Below are 20,297 nucleotides of genomic sequence, written 5' to 3' on the forward strand. Positions count from 1 at the left end.
AGAATCAAGAAGGTCCTCAGGACTTTGATTCTGTCACCACAACCCCAGCTCTCATCTTCTCTCCCTGCTTCACAGAATGTTCCTCTTCTCTATGGAACCCTTAATTCTCCACAGCTCCTAAAAACCTGAAGCCCACTATGCTTTCACAGCAGGCAGTCAGACGGCAAACTGAACCGGACAGAGTGCACGACCTTGGCTCAGGAATGGCCTGACCTCCACTGGCTTCGCTCTTCTTCAGATGCCCACAAAGAGAGCCGAACGTCTTAGATGGCTGCTGAGCACCCAGGTGGTTCTCACCTGCTCAAAGGCACACGCCCTGTCTCTACCAGCTCCCCTGTTGCAAGGGCCATCAGCACTTCTTGGAAAAGACAGATTATAAAGGGGCTCAAAGGGTACCAAGTCATTCATAGCTTAAACATGGCTATAAAATATTGGTCCAATCTGCAGGGCACTTAAAAACTTGGCTAGATTTTTTCAGGCACACGTAGTAGCAGAAGCTGAGTTCCCCTAAGCTCCAGCCACTGCACCCGGGGGCACTGCCCAGCGTCTGGGACACCCTCCTGCCCCAGAGCAACACCACGGGGCCTGCGTCAGTTCCGGAGCACGGGCGAAGGAGCAACTCTGCTAACCTCCCATTTGAAGGCTGAGTGGATAATTTTTCTCTTCTCCCATTTTGGAAATTCCACTACCAACTCCCTCTCCATAGTTTCTGGCCTTAGCTGATAATCTTTAGTTTTCAATATGGTGATTTCTGTGAGTTTGTAAATGGCTGCTTGAGACCTACTTGCTCTGAAGGGAAGAAACTTGTGACAGGTGAAAACAGGGCCCTGACGACTTCCTCTCCGACTGGCTACAGTGACTGTGGGCTGTGACCTGTCGGGGCTGTGCAGGGCATCAGGACCACCCACGTCTGTGGAACTGTGGACACACGTCACAGGCTAGTTTGGCAGGGAGTAGGGAGAGGCGATTTTAAGGAAAAAAACACAGTTCTTCACAAGAAGTCTGGTGCCCATGAGCCCTTCCTTCTCCTGACCTTCGAGACCAGAATAAATGTGTTTTTAGTTGTGGGGTAGTGGCACTCACCTCCTGACACAGGAAGCGGTTAGTGAAAGAGGGACCAATTAGGGCCTGGTCCTCATTAGGAGTTCAAATGCCCCAAAATGACCAGGACAGGGCATGTCCTGCAGTGGTTACAGGTGAGGTGGGAGAGCAGAGGCAGCTCACCTAGACACCTGAGCAGGGAAGAGGACGGAGGCTGTCCAGTTCAGGGGGACACACATTCAGACCTTGGGGCCTTTTCACAATTCTACGCTCTATCCAAGGAGCCCACAGCGAGGGACTACAAGAAGGCCCTGCTGCCCTGGGTCATCACTTGGGTCAGTGCTAAAAGCAGCCTGTTTTGAACTCCTGTTCCCTAGACAGGGCCTGGGCCAACCCCTGGGGTATCTGATGGATGTGGGCAGGTCCCAGGACTCCAGCAATAAAAATTTGAGATTCTGAATAGACGGTACCGAAGCCTGGGTGACGCCGCTCACCAGACAGCGCCCCTACTGGCTCACGGTCGGCCAGTGAAACTCCCCTCTGATTTGTACCAGCACCTCCGACAGGCCATAGAGAAAGGGAACTCCGAATGCAAGCAGCTGGCACATGAAAAAGGAGTCCAGAGGGTTTTGGGCCACCTGATGCCCAATTGAAGAAATGTTGCTTTGGAGGTGCTGGCTCATCCCCTTGGCCTTGTCACAGAGGCCGAGAGAGTGACGCGCCACCCAGCCAAACAAGGAAGTGAGGCTACCTGGAGTTCTCTCGGCAGGGCTGGCACTGGTGCTGGGCCGTCCGTTGGTGTCTGCAGCGGGGCCGTCCTGCAGGGGTCCCCTGGCCTCCTAGGAAAGTCCACAAGAAGAGGAAGAGTGACTGAGTGAAGCACCCACATCTCAGGAGACAATGACGTCTGGCTGCCAGTCTGCTGCCCTCACCAGGAAACCCAGAGCTGCGCCAGGGCACACTTCACGCGGGAGTCGCAGGCACCTCACGTCCCTTCCCCCACAGGCTCTCTGCAGTCCGCAGAGGACCTCCTGGAAGCATCAGTCAACTGCACGCCCACAGGGCACCACCACAGAGTGGAGAGAATATACAGCTCACTTGGAAAGACAGATGCGGGAGCTGATTACACTCACTTTTTTTTTTTTTTAAAAAAGAAGGTTCTTAGATAAGTAATTCCCAGAATATAGAAAGTTCAAGGAATTGGCTGCAGAGCATTTATTTCTAGTCAAGTCCTTTTCCGGTGTCCTCCTCTCAGGAAAGGTGAGATTTTCAAAGGCAAAAGGCTTTTTTTACACAGTAAGCAGAAGAGAAGGTCTGACATGGTCTTCCAAATCCAACTCAGGTGGTCCTGGAACATTACCTTACTGAAACCCAACATTAGATTAGGCTTGAAAAGATGCTCCCTCCCCATACCGGACTGTGACCATCTCTCAGGCCCTCCCACTCACAGGAAAGGCAATGCAGTGGCCGTTCAGGGCCTGCTGGCCACACCCTGACCTGTCATCGCACTGAAACAGCACCTGCTGCCCCCCCCCCGCCCCCGTGGCCGATCACCATTACCTTTCCAGACAGAGGGGCCACTGCTGGTCTCTTCCTCTGTACAGGCCCGGACAGCCGGTAACAGTAGTGTGGTTTGCAGTAGAATTTACCTGCAGGCAGCAAGGGGCAGGGGAAGAGGGTGAGCAAGTCTCTGAAATTCCCAGCTTGAGCCCTGGTCTTGGCACGGTCGTCCGCTCGCCCCGGCACCGGCCTTCCCCAGGCCCAGCCTTCTTGTCCAGGGAGGCCAGGCCCTCCTCTCCCCTGTGCCCGGATGTGTGGAGGCCACGGAGCCATCACCCAATCAGGGCCCACAGCAAAGACCGAAGCCTGCACGGCAGGGCCAGCAAACAAAGTGGCAGTGTGTGCAGAACAAAGATGTGGTCACATGAAGAGCCAGAGGAGCATTTCTGGGGAAACCAAGAATGAACACAAGCGGTGGCGGCCTGAAGGCTGCCAGGGGTGGGGCGGGACTGAACATGAACCCGCTGGGGCCCTCCTGCTGCCCTTCTGCAAGTACCCGCGAGCCAGCGCGGGCCGAACTGCAGCTCTGACCCACAGTGGGTCAGGATCAGCATTAAAAACAACGCAAAAAAACCAAAAATCCTACAATGCACTATGACTAAAACAAAACAGAATAAAGCCTAATAAAAAGCATCAGCATGCACTGTGGCATCCTCAGAGTCAAGGATTATTTCTCACAGCTCAGCTGTGCCCACCTGGGTTTTCTGGGTCCTAGTGTAACATGTATGTCCTACTGTGGACATGATCAAAAGTTTGAAAAACACCAACCTTGGCTTTTCCCATGATGCTGGTAGTGGGATTCAGTCACTGAGGGTTGTTTTTTCCCGACTCTTTCTTTCCCTCCACTTACAGCCAAGGCTTTCGAAAATTAAAGGATAGACCCTATTACAGAAACTGTTGAAACAGGAGTAATTCCACTCATCCTTCTCATCTGGAGAGAGTGGCTCCTTTGACAAATGAACTTTCCTATTCCCAAAGTTAAAGTAAGAGGACCTAACCAGAAATACAATAGAATAGATCAATGAACCTGATTTTTTTTTGAAAAGATAAACAAAATTGACAAACCTTTATTAGACTAATTCAGAAAAACAGAGAGAAGACTCAAATAAATAAAATCAGAAATGAAAGAAGACATTACAACTGATACCACAGAAACACAGAGGATCGTAAGAAACTGCTAAAAACAATTATATGCCAACAAGCTGGATAATCTAGTAGAAATGAATAAATTCCTAGAAACATACAACCTATTAAATCTGAGTCTCATGAAGAAACAGAAAATCTGAACAGACCAATATTGAGTAAGGAGACTGAATCAGTAAATAAAACCCTCGCAAAGCAGAAAAGCCCAGGACCAGATGGTTTCACTGGTGAATTCTACCAAACATTTAAAGAAGAATTAACAATACTTCTCAAACGCTTCCAAATAACTGAACAGGAGGGAACACTCCCAAACTCATTTTATGAGACATCATTACCCTGATACCAAAGCCAGATAAGGACAGTACAAGAAAAGAAAATTACAGACCAATATCCCTGATGAATACAGATGTAAAAATTCTCAACAAAATATTAGCAAACCAAATTCAACAGCACATTAAAAGGATTATACACCATTATCAAGTGGGATTTGTTCCAGGAATGCAAGGATGGTTCAATAGCCATAAGTCAATAAATGGGATTCACCACATTAACAGAAAGAGAGATAAAAATATGATCATCTCAACAGATGCAGAAAAGCATTTGACAAAGTACAACATCCTCTCATGATAAAAATGCTCAAAAAACTTGGTATAGAAGGACCGTACCAACAAAATAAAGGCCATATATGACAAGCTCACAGATAACATCATATTCAACAGCAAAAGGTTGAAAGCTTTTCTTCTAAGATCAGGAACAAGACGAGGATACCCACTCTCACCATTCCTATTCAATACTGGAAATCCTAGCCAGAGCAATCAGGCAAGAAAAAGAAAAAAAAAGGCTTCCAAATAGATAAGGAAGAAGTAAAACTGTCTTCGTTTGTAGATGACATGATCTTATATACAGAAAATGCTAAAGACTCCACCAAAAAAACTGTTAGAAATTTAGGAAAGTTGCAGGATACAAAATCAACATATAGAAAACAGTTGTGTTTCTATACACTAACAACAAAACATCAGAAAGAAAAATGAAGAAAAAAATCCCATTCATAATAGCATCAAAAAATAAAATAAAATTCTTAGGAATAAACCTAACCGAGGAGATGAAAGAGCTATACACTGAAAACTACAAGACTTTGATGAAAGAAACTGAAGAAAACACAAATAAATGGAAAGATATCCAGTGTTCATGGATCAGAATATTGTTATGATGTTAACATTACTCAAAGCCATCTATAGATTCACTGTAATCTCTATTAAAATTTCAATGGCATTTTTCACAGAAACGCAAAAAACAATTGTAAAACTTGTATGGAACCACAAAGGATCCCAAATAACCAAAGCAATCCTGAGAAAGAAGAGCAAAGCTAGAGGCATCACACTTCCTGGTTTTAAACTATATTACTAAGCTATAGTAATCAAAACAGTATGGGGACTTCCCTGGTGGTGCAGTGGTTAAGATTCTGTGTTCCCAATGCAGGGGGCCTGGGTTCGATCCCTGGTCAGGGAACTAGGTCCTGCATGCCGCAACTTAAAAAAAAAATGTAATGAATTGGGAGATTGGGATTGACATATATACACTAATATGTATAAAATGGATAACTAATAAGAACCTGCTGTATAAAAAAATAAATAAAATAAAATTCAAAAACTCAAAATAAAATAAAATAAAATAAAGTTATTATAGGGACTTCCCTGGTGATCCAGTGGTAAAGAATCTGCCTTCCAATTCAGGGGACACAGGTTCGATCCCTTGTCGGGGAACTAAGATCCCACAGCCGCAGGGCAACTAAGCCCGCATGCCACAACTACTGAGCCCATGTGCCCTGGAGCCTGCAGGCCACAACTAGAGAGAAGCCCACACACCACAACGAAGAGCCCATGCGCCGCAATGAAAGATCCTGCATGCTTCAATGAAGATCCTGCATCTCGCAACTAAGACCCAACGCAGCCAAAAATAAATTAAATAAATAAATAAATAATAAATAAATCTTTGGAAAAAAAAAGATCTCACACACCACAAAAAAGGTCCCACACGCAGCAATGAAGATCACACGTGCCACAACTAAGACCTGGTGCAGCCAAATAAATAAATAAGTATTAAAAAAAATATGGTACTGACATAAAAAGAGACCAATGGAACAGAATAAGGATTCCAGATATAAACCTCTGCATATACATTCAACTAATATTTAACAAGAGAGCCAAACATATTTAATGGGAAGAGGATGGTCTCTTCAATAAATGGTCCTGGGAAAACAGGGTAATCACATGCAGAAGAATGACACTGGACCCCTATCTTACACTACTCACAAAAATGAACTTGAATGGATTAAAGACTTAAATGAAGACATGAAACTATAAAACTCCTAGAAGAAAACAAGGGAAAATCACCTTGACATTGGTCTCAGCAATGATTTCCTATACATGACAGCAAAAGCACAAGCAACAAAATGAAAAAGCAACCTATGAGATGGGAGAAAATATCTCCAAATCATATATCTGACTATGGGTTAATATTCAAAATATATATAGAACTCATATAACCCAATAGCAAAGAACCTAACAACCTGATTAAAAAATGAGCAGGGGAACTGAAGAGACAGTTTCCCAAAACAGACATACAAATCGCCAACATATAGATGAAAAGGGGCTCAACATCACTAGTCATAAGGGAAATGCAAATCAAAACCACAAGATATCACCACATAGCAGACAGAATGCTTATCGTCAAAAAGACAAGAGGTAACAAGTGTTGGAGAGGGTGTGGAGAAAAGGGAACCCTCATGCATTGTTGGTGGGAATGTAAATTGGTGCAGCCACTATGGAGAACAGTATGGAGGTTCCTCAAAAAATTAAAAATAGAACTACCATATGATCCAGGAATTCCATTTCTGGCTATTTATCTGAAGAAAACAAAAACACTAATTATAATAAAAGATATATGCACCCCCATGTTCATAGCAGCATTATTTACAATGGCCAAGATACGAGAACCACCAAAGTTTCCATCCACGGATGGATATATATATATATAATATATATATATATACATACACACATGTATACACAATGGAATATTATTCAGCCATGAGCAAGGAGGAAATCCTGCTATATGATAACCTGGATGGACCTTCAGGGCATTGTGTTAAGTGAAATAAGTCAGACAGAGAAAGACAAATACTGTATATCACCTACATGTGGAATCTAAAAAAGACAAACTCCGAGAAACAGAGAGTAGAATGGTGGCCAGTAGGGGTGGGGGGAGGGGAAATGAGGAGATACTGGCCAAGGAGTAGGGACTTCCAGTTATAAGATTAACAAGTTTGGGGATCTAACGCACAGCATGGTGATCAAAGCAAATAATCCTGCGTCATATACCTGAACGTTGCTTAAAGAGTGGGTCTTAAATGTTCTCACCACAGAAAAGAGTTAGTAACTATGTGATGGCACGGAGGTGGTAACACTGCGGTTTTAGCCTAGGTTACACGGTGGTGGTAATAACTTTACAAATAAATGTGTCAAATCAACGGGCAGTACACATAAACCGATGTGTCAATTATATCTCAAAAAAAAGTCAAGGAGATAAATGAGATGGCATTCTTCTTCCCTTCTCCTGGTGATCCGATTACATCTCTCTCTCTTTTTTCCCCTCAAAGTAACTGACTTCTGTTCTCCTTTTACTGGTACTTCTCCCCCTCCCAACACTGCATAAATCTTTTAGAAAAATAGAGCTTGTGGACTTTCATAATTTCAAATAATATTCATATAGATAGTATATTTTCTGAAATAGAGTTTCCCACTAGCTCCTCGAACGTAATCAGAACTCAGAGAACCACACCTCCTGTCAGGGGCACTTGAGAGCAAAGGACCATCAACCCCACTGCTTATCTTTCTATAAGGGGAGCTGAGTCGTGGGTTATTTTTAGCAGCTTGGACACAATCTCCTTCTACAATCTGTAATAAACCATTTCACTTTTGCGAATTTTGGCCAAGATAAAATGTAATTAGGACAAGACAAAACGTATTGGTGCTTGGATCACACACTACTTTTTGCCTGTCTTGTGTCTCATTCTTTAAGGAACACTCCTCCCTCCTCCACATGACTCTGATGGGGCTGTCAACCACGTGGCCTGACATTACCCAGCACAGAAGTGGATAAATGACCCAGACAGGTCAATCAGAATATCCCCTTTCCCTCCAGCCCATCCCAGGACACGGTGCTCTAGGATCTGGCATGTGGCTAAGTTAGGCTAACAGATTCTTAGGGATGGGGAGAGAGAAGCGGCAGCCCTGCTATCTGCAAGAAAGATGTCAATCTTATGCATAAACTTTAATCTGATCTGGGTTTCCATTACTTTCAACCAAGAGTCTTATTTATTGTAGTATCAGAAAACTACAATCATTTACAGTTATGTTCATTCCTTTCTTCTATTTTTCCTCCATTAATTTGCTTTTTTTCTAGTAAAAGCAGAATTCTAGATTTAAAAATACAACTCAATAGACTGACCTACCAGGGAATTCTCATTGAATTCTGCTACGGTATCCTAAATAAATAAAGTAAAGAGGTTTAGGTTTCAAAAACGAGTCCCACGAGCCTGATCAAAAGGTAAAAAGAAAATTCCAAAACCTTGTTTTCTCTATGAATGCAGCACAACCTGAGGGGAGGAACACACACACTGAAACCAGAGCTCAGTGCAGGCACCATCCCAGCCATTCAGTGGTACATGACCCTCTCAGCACACGTTTCCTCATGTAGAGCATGAAGACCACACCGTCTCGTGGGGTGAGATCCATCAATGAGACATCATCACACGTCCTGCACTGTAGCTGCTCGATTAATGCACCTCAAACCCCTTCCCAAACCCAACTTGGTGATACTTTTTGCTTCTTATGTTAATAACAAAAAGGGCTGATTTTCATCTAACATTTACCATGTGCCAAACACTGTAAGTGCTTTACAACTATCGACTCATTTAATCCTCAAAACCCTGTGAGGCCCAGAAAGGCTAAGCCACGCTAGCGAGTCTCGGACAGGACTCGAACATCAGATGCCTGGCTCTTCACGATGGTGCCCATCTCAATCAGCAGGTACGGCCATGCTAACGTCACAAAGCAACCACAAAGCATGGTTGATCCCGTCAAGTCACTGATTTTAGATGGTCTAAGTAAATTCAGGAACCTTGACAATAAACGTAGGAATGACTGAAGACGGAACTGGAGAAAACAGACGGCTAAGAGGCGAGCCTGAGGCAGACGGGCCACACATTCCTGCCCCCAGCAACTCCAGGTCAGAGCCAGAGACGCTCTGGTCAGGCAGAGGAGCCCTGCCGCCTCTCCGGGGAAAGAGCGTGTGGCCACAGGAGGCTGCCCCGCGAGGGTGGGAGGGGCGCACTCCAGCAGAGGGCACAGCAAGTGCACACGTGTCAGTGCAGCGGAGAAGCGGGCAGCTCGCAGGGGACAGGCCGAAGCAGGGGTCGGGGGGCAGGCTGGGAGGGCGCGCGGAGCTCTCAGCCCCGGGGACCGCGGGCCCACCTGTGCCGCAGGGGGTGGTCAGGGTGAACAGTGGGAGGCCGGGAAGATCTGCTTGTCTCTTTAAGATCCCCTGGGCTGCCCTGTGGGAGCAGACATGGGGTTGTGGGGGGGGCGGGAGGGGCAGCGGTGGGGGGCAGTGGGCTCGTCACTCCCGAGGGTGGCCCTTCACAGACCTCCTCAGCGGATGGTGTGTGTTTTCTCCCCTCGAGAGGAGAGGAAAGACGTGACACACTGTTTGCTTTAGAGTCCTTGTCTTAAGAGCTGGCAGCAGGCAAATAAGCTAGTCTGTGGCAACAGAAAGACGGCATCCTTCCAAAGGGGCTGAAGGGACAAGGGTAAAACCTGGACGCCTCTCTCAAGTGAGTGCGTCCCCACTGACCAGGCCGGAGTTGCCGTGGGCCAGAAGCGCTAACCCCAGGACGTCTGACCTGGGGGACCTCGGAGGCCACTTACTGCTGTGTGGACCTGGACAAGCAACTTACAGCTTCTCTGAATTCAGTTTCCTGATGTGTAAAATTACAATAAAGCTAGCTACCTTCCGGTGGTCATGAGGATGAAATGTCACAATATGTGTTAAGGGCCCGGCATGGGCTGGGTTAACTCCCTCTCTCCGGAGCCACAATCCCTGCCCTTTTCTCTCTTACCTGAGGCTCTTCCGTTAGAGTTCTGAACCTCATGAGGCTAAACCCTCAGGACCCCTAAGATTCCCTCCTTTCCCCAAGTCCAGCTGTCACTGAGGAGGGCGGAGCTGAGGGAAAGGTTCACCTGGGCTGAAGTCTGGGGAGCTGGTCAGGCCCGCTGTCAAGAAGGCCGTGCTTAAGCACGTGGGCCTGCTCGTCCGGCCCCCACACCGTGGTCACTCCCCCGGGCTCTGCTGCCCTCTCGCTGGGCACGCCGGCTCCTCTGTCCCTCTGCTGAGCCCTCGCCCACCACGCTCCAGAGTCCACGGCAGGACGGGTAAGTCGTTCCTGACCCTTCTGAGCTTCCCGGACTCCTCCTCCTCTGTGCTTTACAAAGTTACAGTCTGCACTACGCACCGTCGCCCGCCCTCGGTCACTCCCTTACGCCGTCTGCTGCCGGATCACTCCATCAGGACGCCAGCCCCTCTTACACCATCTACGCCCTCAGGAGAATGTGGCAAAGGTGTGGCGCACAATCTATGGGCAAAAATACTCGTGGATCGATTCGCTGGACCTGAAGGGATCTTTCCAGGCAGACCTCGCAGACAGTTAGAAACACTGGGTGGGCTCCATCTGCCAACCCCATCCGGGGAGATCAAAGGCATTATCCAAAGACCAGGTGTGTGGGAATACTGATACCTAACAGTATAGACAATTGTCTTACCTCTTCCCTCGCTGGGTGGTGCTTTTCACTAATGTGACAAGAGGACCAGGTGCCACAACAGTAAGAGTCAGCTTTTCTCGGGTCACCACTTGGCTCCTTCTGGCTGCTCCTCGCTCACTAGTCGAAGAGCCTGGAGGACTACTTCCTCACCGCAGGGCGCCCCTCCGCCGTGTGACATCACCTGACAGTCTCCTCAGGCAATGCAATGGACCTGAGGATTTACTTCCCCCTTCTATTAATCTGGGTCTTTTCATTACTGTTGAATCAGTAAGACGGCCTCTCATAAGGTCCCTTCTGCTTCCTGTAGGAAGGGGCGTAGGAATCACTGATGTCTTCGGTGACCTTTTCCAATTAACCCCAGAGGGTTTTCAGGCGGCACACGCGCCTCTCCATCAGGCTTTGTTACCTGTCTGCATAATTCTCCACCTCTGCCTTATCAAGGTCATTCCACTATAAAACCAACAAATATCACAAAAGGCCAGGCTTGAACAGCACAGTAACCTGACTGAGGCCTGGGCAACGTGCTCTCAATTCACCAGAGATGCTGATACGAGAGAGCACGGGTGACACTGGGCATAACTCAGGCACCTTCAGAAAGCCAAGGTCTGAGAACAGTGGCAGGGGATACAGTTTCAATGTGCTGTCACTGACCTTAGGCAAGAAATGTGGCTTCTATAAGCCTGTGATTCTGCTTCTCTAAAGCGAACACAAAAAAGACTTACTCTCCTCAGGTCCCTTTTATCTTAAGAGCCCACCGTGAGGTACGACAGCAGGTGTCTGTGAAGCCAGGGAAACGATTTAGGTAAACGCATGCCCTTCTCATCACCATGGTCACTGAGTCATCTATGATACAGCTTGGTGACTCTGCAGAAATATTTATAAGAAAGAGTCTGGGAGAAAACACAGACTAGAGTGGGGTGGATGGGAAGGCTCAGGAGAGGCAGAAAAGAGGACGTCTGTGTAAGAATGCAGCGGGGGCCCTGAGTCTGGGTGTGGCCTCCAGCGCGGGGACTCACCGTCCTCGAGGGCGTACGCGTAGGCCGACAGGCGCAGGGTGGTGGCGCAGTACTCGCACTTGAAGCAGCTCCGGTGGAAGAACTTGCCCTCGGCACTCAGCCGCTCCATCACGTAGACCCGCTTCCGGCAGAAGTAGCAGGTGTCGCTGCCTCCCAAGTTCTGTGGGAACTCCTTCTTCATGGAGCCCTGGGGGTGGTGGGAGGCACGCGTCAGGCGAGGCCTCCCGGCCCCTCCCCAGGGCGCACGACCCTCCCTACGCGGTTCTGCCTGGGGACGGGAGCCGCGCACAAGCGCAGGCCGGTGCCTCCGGTGCCCACGCAGCACTTGGCACTGCGTCTGTTCTACACGATTTCATAACAAGCAAACCAAATCCTCTTAACAGATTCTGATCTGAAGGTGTTCCCGTGGTTCTCCATGGACACAGGCCCTGGACTCTAGAGCAATCACTTTAGAGATACTGAGTATGCTGTTCACACAACATTCTAAACAACGGTTTCAGTCCTAGAAGTTCAGTTACAAAATTCAGACAACCTCAAAAAATAATTACCATATGACACGCAGCGGCCACATATGGCACTGAGCTACTTAGAACAAAGCAGGCTTGTTCACCAGAGCTGTCTTATCTAGACAGACAGCGCCCTTAGTGTATCTTACCAGTTCCTTCTTGTCTAGAAGGGTTTTAGGATGTTCTTTCCTTTGAAGCTGATTGGCTATCTGCTCAGCCAATGAGCTCACTCCGCCCGTGTACATCTTTATATACTTCTATTGGTTGGAGATTGTTAAACGACCAGAAAGAAGGGAAATGAGAAGGAAAAAAATAAATTGAGAAGACAGGGGAAAAAAAATCTTCGAAAGGTATAAAATGAATACAAGGTGCAGCAACAAACATGCCAACACAGTGCCCACGAGCAGGGGACTAGGTGTCAGTGTCCACACACTGGTGTCAGCACAGGCGGGAGCGACGGCCGCAGAGACAGTGAAATTCAGGAAGGAGAAGCCGGTCTCTCATGTCTCTCTGGACGAAGTGCGGGGGATGCGGAGGCGGGACGACAGGATGGAGGCACACAGAGTGCGAAGGGCCTACCACCCAGCGGCTCGGATTACACACAGAGGACCTAAGAGGACACCTCCCTTAAGGCAGCGGGCACCAGACTGAAGGCACGTCCCAGGGCCTGGGAGAGGGCCTGGGGAGTTATTTTCTCATTTAGAAAGAAAGCAAGGCCGACTCTCCATCTGGGTAACGGATGCCAGCAGCCCAGCGTCACCGGGGAGGACATCCGTCCTCACTATTACCTCCTTCGCTCAGAGCCCCTGTCCTGTGCCCCAGAGGCCCCCGGGCTTTACCGGGAAGAACCCTTCTCTGCCCGTTCTCCCCGTGGAGACTTCCGCGTTCCCCTGGGCCCTGAGACCAAGCCTTCCGGACCAGCTGGGGCACTGCTGACACGGCGGCTGTGGAAGCCAGAATGTGTTTCTAGTCCAGGAGGGGTTATTTCTTTATACGTTGAAACAAGATAAAAGAAAAAAAATCCAACCACCTCAATCCTCTTTCTAGCAGTGTTGAAAAAGCAGCAGGAGAAAACTATAAATTTCAATGGCAAACCTTCCTGCGGGAGCCCAGCTTTGAGCCCGTCCTGTGCAGACGGCCCAGACACCCAGTGTGTATGACACGCCTCTCAGCAGCCGTATGCCTGCCGGGTCTGAGGAGCCCCCACCCTAATTCCAAATCCAAAACATTCCGGGAGCAGTTGTGCTGGGGATGCCCACAATCCCATCAGGAAGCGGTTTGAACATACGAAACTGTGTGCAAGAGAATCACCAGCCCGAGCAATGGCACGTCCTGGCTGGGGCAGGGACAAACCAGAGGAATGTTCTAGGGGGAAACTGACCCCATGCAAATACAAGAACGACAGCAGCACAAATGAGCAAACAATTCTCCAAGGTTCAGCTGGAACTGAGGAGTCAATTATATTTTCAATTTAAAATAAGGAGATTTCCAAAGGATAGTGCCATTTGCTCATTAACTCCACAGCTTATACCCATCTGTGGTCGAGAAACACAAGTGGCTCTTAGACCTAAGCCTTCTTTAGATTAGAAACATTAGGGAAGCTTAAGCCTGGTACAGACAGGAACCCAGGCACAGCCAAGCTGAGCATCGAACAGCTGACGCCAGGGAGTAGGAAACTGCAGCAGGTGAGTGGGAGCGTGAACCAGATGCCAAGTCTGAGGCTGGGACACTGGGCAAGCCCAGGGCCCTCCCTGTTCAGCCAGGACCTGCTCTCCCGTCAGAACCAGCACTCTCAGCAAGTATAGCCCAGGGCTGCCTGGTGCAAAGGCATCTGTCACCTTCCGTTCTCAGCGATGTGACAGCTCTGACGAGCACACCCCTGAGAGAGGTGGAGACTCAAGTTCTATTTGTTTCTGGCATGAAAAGCAGACGGTCTTCCTCTCCCCACTCTTAAGAACAGTCGAAATGTAGCGCTCTCTGGACTTACACTGCGGCCACCACACGTGCGGATCATTCTGCACCGTCTGCTACCAGCTCAAGAACAGGAAACAAACAGAAAGGACAAAAGACCCTGCAATCTCTCGGTAAACTCGTCCACAGCTGGGTCAGTTCCATCACAGGAAATAGCAGAGTTCATTCCTTAAGAGATTTCAATTCAAGAGGCACCCAGAATGCTGCGTATCCACCACTCTCTTTAAGAGATTTAATTACACTATGGTTCATATTTTATAACACATTAATAGGAAGAGGTCTGGAGATAAAAAAAGCTAATGGCTACAAAATGCTTTCTCATTATTTGATACAGTTGGACTATAATGAAAGTGGGTTGACTGGGACAGAATTTGCTGCAGTGAAGCTAGCAGCCTCCTTAACTCAGGTGGACGCCTACCGACCTCACATGCATGACGGACACACACAACGGGATTCCTAAGGAGACAGGCTGCCGTTCGTGTGGGTGAAGAAAGTGCAGGCTGAAGAGGACGAGCCTGGCCAAGCCCCGGGCCCCGCTACCTGTCGTAGGAAGTCAGAGGAGGGAGAGGCGGGGCGGCTGGCGGAGCGGAGGCTTAGAGAAAGCTCCCACTGGTCGACAAAAAATCGACGAGAAGGCTCAGGCTCTGGCTATAAAATACAAGATGGAGAAAAAATCAAGGGAAACGTTAAGTTAAAAGTTACACGCTGACCTGAACACACGGAACTTGGCAGTTTCAGACCCTTTATCTGGATGACAAATGCAGTAAAGAAACGCTCTTAGTTCCAGAAGCACCAATGGCTCATTCCAGGCTCCCACTGTGCCTCACGCTCGCAGCCACACCCGCGCTGGAACACAGCCCCCCAGAAAGCCTTGTCTGCACCCCTGCTCTCACGTGCGCAGTGCTGCCAGCCAGCAGGCAGCGCCCTGCTCACACGTCCTGCGTGCCCTGCCGAGCCCGTCACGGCCTGGGCTGGAATTTCTCTTAAGCACAAGGAGATTCCACCGGCTCGGCACTCTGCCGGCCTTACGAGGAGCAGACAAGAGACGGCAGCTCTGGAGCAAAGCTCGCTTTCTCCATGAAAGCCAGGAAAGTGGCCCCTCCTCCTCCTCCCGGTGGGGCTCAGACACCGAGCTTGCCCCGGAGCCGGCCCCAACCCTCTGCAGACTGCATGCAGCACGTGGAGCAAAAGTGGGCCCAGCAGCCAGGCACTCTCCGGTCCCCAAGCCAGGAGGGGCTGCGAGCTTGGCAAGCAGTAACTGCTTCGCTGCCTGCAGGTTCGGGCTGAGATACCTGCGGGCCGCAGGGAAGAAGCACCCCTCGGCCTTCAGCTCGCACTAACTTCAAAGCTTCAGGCATGACAGGGGTGATGGGGGGTGTCACCAGCCTCTGCTCCAGAGGCTCAGAGAGAAACTCCCTGGACGGCAGAGAGCAGGCAAGCGCACAGCTGGACTGGCGGGCGGTGGAGGGAGAGGCCGGGAAGGAACAAAACAGTGACGCCCAGGAGTGCCTGGACGGGAACCCTGCCCCGAAGACCCTGGAGAGCAGCCCACCGGGGAGATGAAAGAAAACTCCCGCCAACCCTGCTGCTTCCTGAGCTCCAAATCCCACCTGTCCTCGGTGCCCTGCAGCCCCAACTTCTACCAGCTTCCCCGTCCAATCTCTCTTTCCTCCACCGACTTCCCTCCGCTCCCCACGGAGACCCTGTTTCATTCAAGACCATCAGCACCTCCTCAAATAGGCATCCCCCAAAACGGAGGGCATTGCCCTGTGCAGTGAAAGTGCCTAGCTTTCTTCTTGACAGGAACCAGCCTGGGAAGAAGGAAGAAAGAGGCTGGGCACAAGCAGTGAAGCTGTGGGTGACACGGGTGACATGGAAAGGCCACCACCCCCCACCCCGGGCCTGCTTTCTGCCTGGCAACTGGTAGGAAGACAGTGCTACCACTACTTTCCTAATGGGTCCAGGAGGGAACCAGACTTACTGCTCAGCCATGAGGGCATTTCTCAGAGAGCAAAGGCAAAGGGGGAGGCAAAAATAAGAGGAGAAGGCCCATGTGAAATGAACAGTTAGAGATGATTCTTCATTCTGGCTGCAGAGCTACACCCACTCAGGCCTCCATTTAAGGGTAATAATAACAACCAAAAAAGTTTCGTAGTTAGCAGGTTTTGAGATGAGCATCTCTGCAACTCATCAGATCATACGATGGCCAGGTGTGCTCAGGCGTCTCCCTACTAGTGTCTCGAACAGATAAGCTACCACTTTTCATTATGGACCCTGTCTTGTCATCACCTTCTTTCCCGCCCCCGTCCTCTTCACACCTGAAGAATCCCCATGCTCTAAGAGCTTTGGCTTTCTCGGTATTTCTACGTCAGGATCCCGGAAGTAGCCAAGCAAGTGCCTCCTGATTACTGACCCCGACCCTTCCCCAGAAGTCAAAGGTGCATATCTGGGAGTGGGAAGGCGGGGCAGGGAGGGGAAGAGGCCGTTCACAGGGCACAAACTCTCAGGGTTCCTATCTGGTCTGACGCTGAGTGGATGGATGTTCCACCGTGAATGCTATTTGCAAGGGTCATCACTGTTAGCGGCAAGAGTCCCAGCTCTTGGCTGGGTGACCAGAGTGTGGAAAAAGCAAGGGAGAGGGGCCTGCCCCCCCGCCCCAGCGTGCCGCATCTGTGTGGCTGCCAGCACCCCATGCCACAGTCGTGCTTTTACCCTCTCGTGGTGGGGACTCTGCTTGCCACGGCTGTCAGCATCAAGATCTCTGTACGTCTGTTGGCAACAAAGTAGAAACTTAAGTTCCATCCAAATGCTCTATCTGGACCTACTAAGTGACAGCACCAGAAAGTGAGAGTTCATTTCAACACATAACCTGTTGCCTACTGGTCCCCAACCCCAAGTAACCACAGTCCCATCTACATCAAATCCTGTGACCCAAGGACAGCTCTACACAGCTGTTCTCCCACCTGGTCTCCAATGAGGTCAGCTACGTAGATAAATAACAAACTACGGTTAGTACAAAGGTGGAACAAACATATTTCTTTCACACAGCGGCACGTGATCAGAGGCATTCAGTGGAAGGTTAACAGGAGAGGCAGGTTAGGAGGGTGAAGCTTCCACACCAAGGCATTAGAGACGACAACAGTCCACAGGAGACTCCAAGAGCACACGGCACTAAGGGGCGAGGTGAGCACAGAAGCTGTACCCAAGAGGCCGGGGACCGTGACACAGGCCCACGCCGCCTCCGCTGCCCTGGGGAAACCACTAACACAGCGACGTGGGGTTGGGGCGTCTAGGCCCTAGTCACTCTCTGGATAGCCCAGCATTCACCGTATGGCCCTGCCCCGCTGCAAGAACTGACCCGGAGCTCCCGATGTGGCCACTCTGTTGTCCAGAGCCCGTGAGCGTGTGGTCTCTGCGGGCAGGATGAGGCCGGGGCTCAGGCTCCAGAGTCACACCACTTGGGTTCAGCTCCTAGCTCACTGCTCACTGTGTGACTTCACACAAACTGCTTGGCCTCCCTAGCCTACACCTCGGTCTCCTCATCTGTAAAAGGTGAGGATAACAGGACCTGCCTCGTAGGGTTATTGTGAGAACAGACCAAGACGACACAGGAAAAGCACTCAGAACACTGCCTGACTCAGAGGAAATGCCCCATGTTGGTTCTCAGGCAGAGACAGGGCCCAGGGTGGTCACTACCCTACAAGGGCTCAGCGTCCAGACCCAGGGACATAGGCTGGGCCCCTGCACATCAGACACATTATGGAATCACCTTCTAAATAGGCTACCATAGCTGAGAAAATGTCTTTCCGTAGATCCTACCTCCAAAATCAGTGTTTTACTTTATAGGGACATACAACACAAGTCAAAAAAGCCGTTCTATCAACGCACTTCATATGAGCGTGCTGGCCACAAAGCACGTGTGGTTAACTCGCCGTGAAGAAGTTCTCCAGTGATCTGCCTGGACAGTGAGTGGGGTGGACGGAAAGGGCAGGTGTTTGTTGGCAAAAGCTGGATAAGCAAGAGGCAGGGCTCTCGAGCTCAGAAGGAGGCGAGCTCACAGAGTGGAGCCCTGTAACAAGCCTCCCAGAGTTCACCTCACTGTATCTCCTTGGGCAGCAAGACAAAAACGGCTGATTTCAATGGGGTTACACAAAAACGCTCTCCAGGGCTTTTGGACCTCGCGTCTGTGTCAAGTACAGTTTAAATTTTAGTTTGTGGCTGCACAGTTGTAGCCCTGTGATGCGGGACTAGATTAAACTACCCAGGGTTTGAACGGACGATGTGCCACCCTGAGGCCCACCAGCAAAGGTCGCTTTGCCAGTAAGTCATCACTGAAATGAGGGGATCCTGACTTGGTCTCTCCCCTGGCCACCCACACAGGCAGGCAGGCACACAGGACAGCGGAGCATGCAGAGGGGGTCACCTGCTGGTCGCCACGTGCCCGACAGGGAGGCGGAGTAGGGGGAGGAGAGAGTGTGATCACTTTTTTGGGGCAGGTCCGAGAATGCTCCTTTTCCTGTCGCTTTTACGCCGATAGACACAAACAGAGAGAACACAGGTGAAATGGTGGCCACGTTGAGGCTGGGTCTGGAAGGACCGAAGGCATTTGCCAAAAGCATCCCAGAGGCCCTTCCCCACCCATCCATCCTCAGCACAAATTGGCGTGTTCAGGCAGAGGCCTGTCCCCGCCTGTCGTGGCCTCGGGGCAGAGGCACTCTGTTTGCAGATCCCAGAGTCATCTCTGCAGCCACTGCGGGGTCAGGACCTGCACGGCAGCACTTTCTAAATGCCAGGGACCAGGGTATATTCTTCTCTGTTGGCTTATCAGGGAAGCTGGCGGGTAGAAGGGGCTCAGTTACAAGTAGAGAGAAGGGCACACAGACTCCCGTTACGGGGGGAGCGTGGTGACTGCTGCCCACAGCGGGGGCGCCCGGGCACCTGCAGCAGCAGACCAGCACCTCCTGGGCCACCCACGCCCACGTCCTGCCACTGCTTCCCCCTGCTTAGTCCCCTCACTCACATGCGGAAGGTTCTGGGAGACGACCACAGAAATACAGGAAAGAACAGGAAACAGGGTATAAAATTAACACCTTTCGCTAACACACCACACAATGTCCGTGGATCACTTCCCCACGGTGTCCGCTTCCTGTGATCCTGTCTCTGATTGACAGAACCCTGCAGTACTAAAGAAACCACCAGATTCCCGAGTCAGAGGAAGCCTCAGTTTCCTCACGCCCAGAGCTACCGTGTGGGGCGGCTCCCAGCAAAGCCCGGAGGGGAAGAGGCCAAAAAACCACTCCTCCGTCTGTTCCCACACCACTGACCATCTACAGCCAAACCAAGGCTGCTTAGCCGCAGACTCTGCCTGCAGGACGCATTTCTGAGATCAGAAGGGGACGAGGTGGGGAGGGAAGAGCCGGGTGACGTCATAGGAAGGTGACGAGGAGCGGGCATCCCCACACTCTTCCTCACCACGACCAGCTCGGCCTCACCACTGTGCTCGCCACGCCCGCCTGCCTCAGTCGGAACCGCTTCCAGGGGAACAGCAAGTGAGTCACAGGAAGGCGCGCCGTCAGTCCCCAGGGCGCACCCCTGGACTTCCTGTGTCCCTGGGCTGGTGCGCCAACTGGCATGGCCCTCCAGTGCTCTATCTTTCAGGGGATAAGTGGGCAAAGCAAGGCTCATGACGCCATCCCTGACTTAGCACTGGGGATAAGTTGTTTGTGAACACATCTCACGAGGACGTGAGAGCTGTGCGTCACGGGTCCTCTCACAGCCCAGCACATTACAATACCGCTCTACACATAGGATCTAATGGGGTCCAGCTACCCGGCTGCTCCTTGTGACCGGCATCTCCGGTGCCCCTTCCCCAGGCTAGCCTTCACTTCAAGGGTCTGTTCGGCCTGGAGAGCCTGGCGGTACATACTCAACTCCACCGACCGTGATCACAAATCACCTGGGTGCGTTCAGGCAGCACCCGCACAGGCTGGAGGCTCTGAGCCGCTGCAGCAACAGGAGAAGCAGGGCTCTGGGCACCCCTGCAGCCCAGCACCCAGCAGGAGCCGAGCCCGTCTTCCGCAGGACGGAGGCAGCAGCGGCGGCCGAGCCAGCCCCTCGGGACCCTGACCCGGGCTTCCTGGGATGCCCGCCCAGAGCCACTCCAGGACGTGCCACTCAAAGTC

General features: G+C 50.6%; 1 protein-coding gene across 15 annotated transcripts in view; it reads right to left on the reverse strand.

Moving 5' to 3' along the window:
• MICAL3 (microtubule associated monooxygenase, calponin and LIM domain containing 3) overlaps positions 1 to 20,297 on the reverse strand; it is a 189,197-nt gene that overhangs the window by 56,281 nt on the left and 112,619 nt on the right. For 14 of the 15 annotated variants that reach the window (XR_009702624.1, XM_061206117.1, XM_061206114.1 and 11 more), the window contains 3 exons: positions 11,639 to 11,825; positions 2,602 to 2,690; positions 1,793 to 1,880 (listed from right to left, as the gene is read on the reverse strand). Coding sequence is in view for 14 of the 15 variants with exons in the window: in XM_061206117.1 (XP_061062100.1) it covers positions 1,793 to 1,880; positions 2,602 to 2,690; positions 11,639 to 11,825 (364 nt within the window). In the remaining variant the exon portion in view is untranslated. Of the gene's footprint in view, positions 1 to 1,792; positions 1,881 to 2,601; positions 2,691 to 11,638; positions 11,826 to 12,293; positions 12,402 to 14,655; positions 14,764 to 16,827; positions 16,885 to 18,538; positions 18,638 to 20,297 lie in introns of all 15 variants that reach the window. The other variant, XM_061206127.1, reaches the window with a different exon arrangement.

Source organism: Eubalaena glacialis, chromosome 11, assembly GCF_028564815.1.
Source record: "Eubalaena glacialis isolate mEubGla1 chromosome 11, mEubGla1.1.hap2.+ XY, whole genome shotgun sequence".
NCBI classification, from domain to species: domain Eukaryota; kingdom Metazoa; phylum Chordata; class Mammalia; order Artiodactyla; family Balaenidae; genus Eubalaena; species Eubalaena glacialis.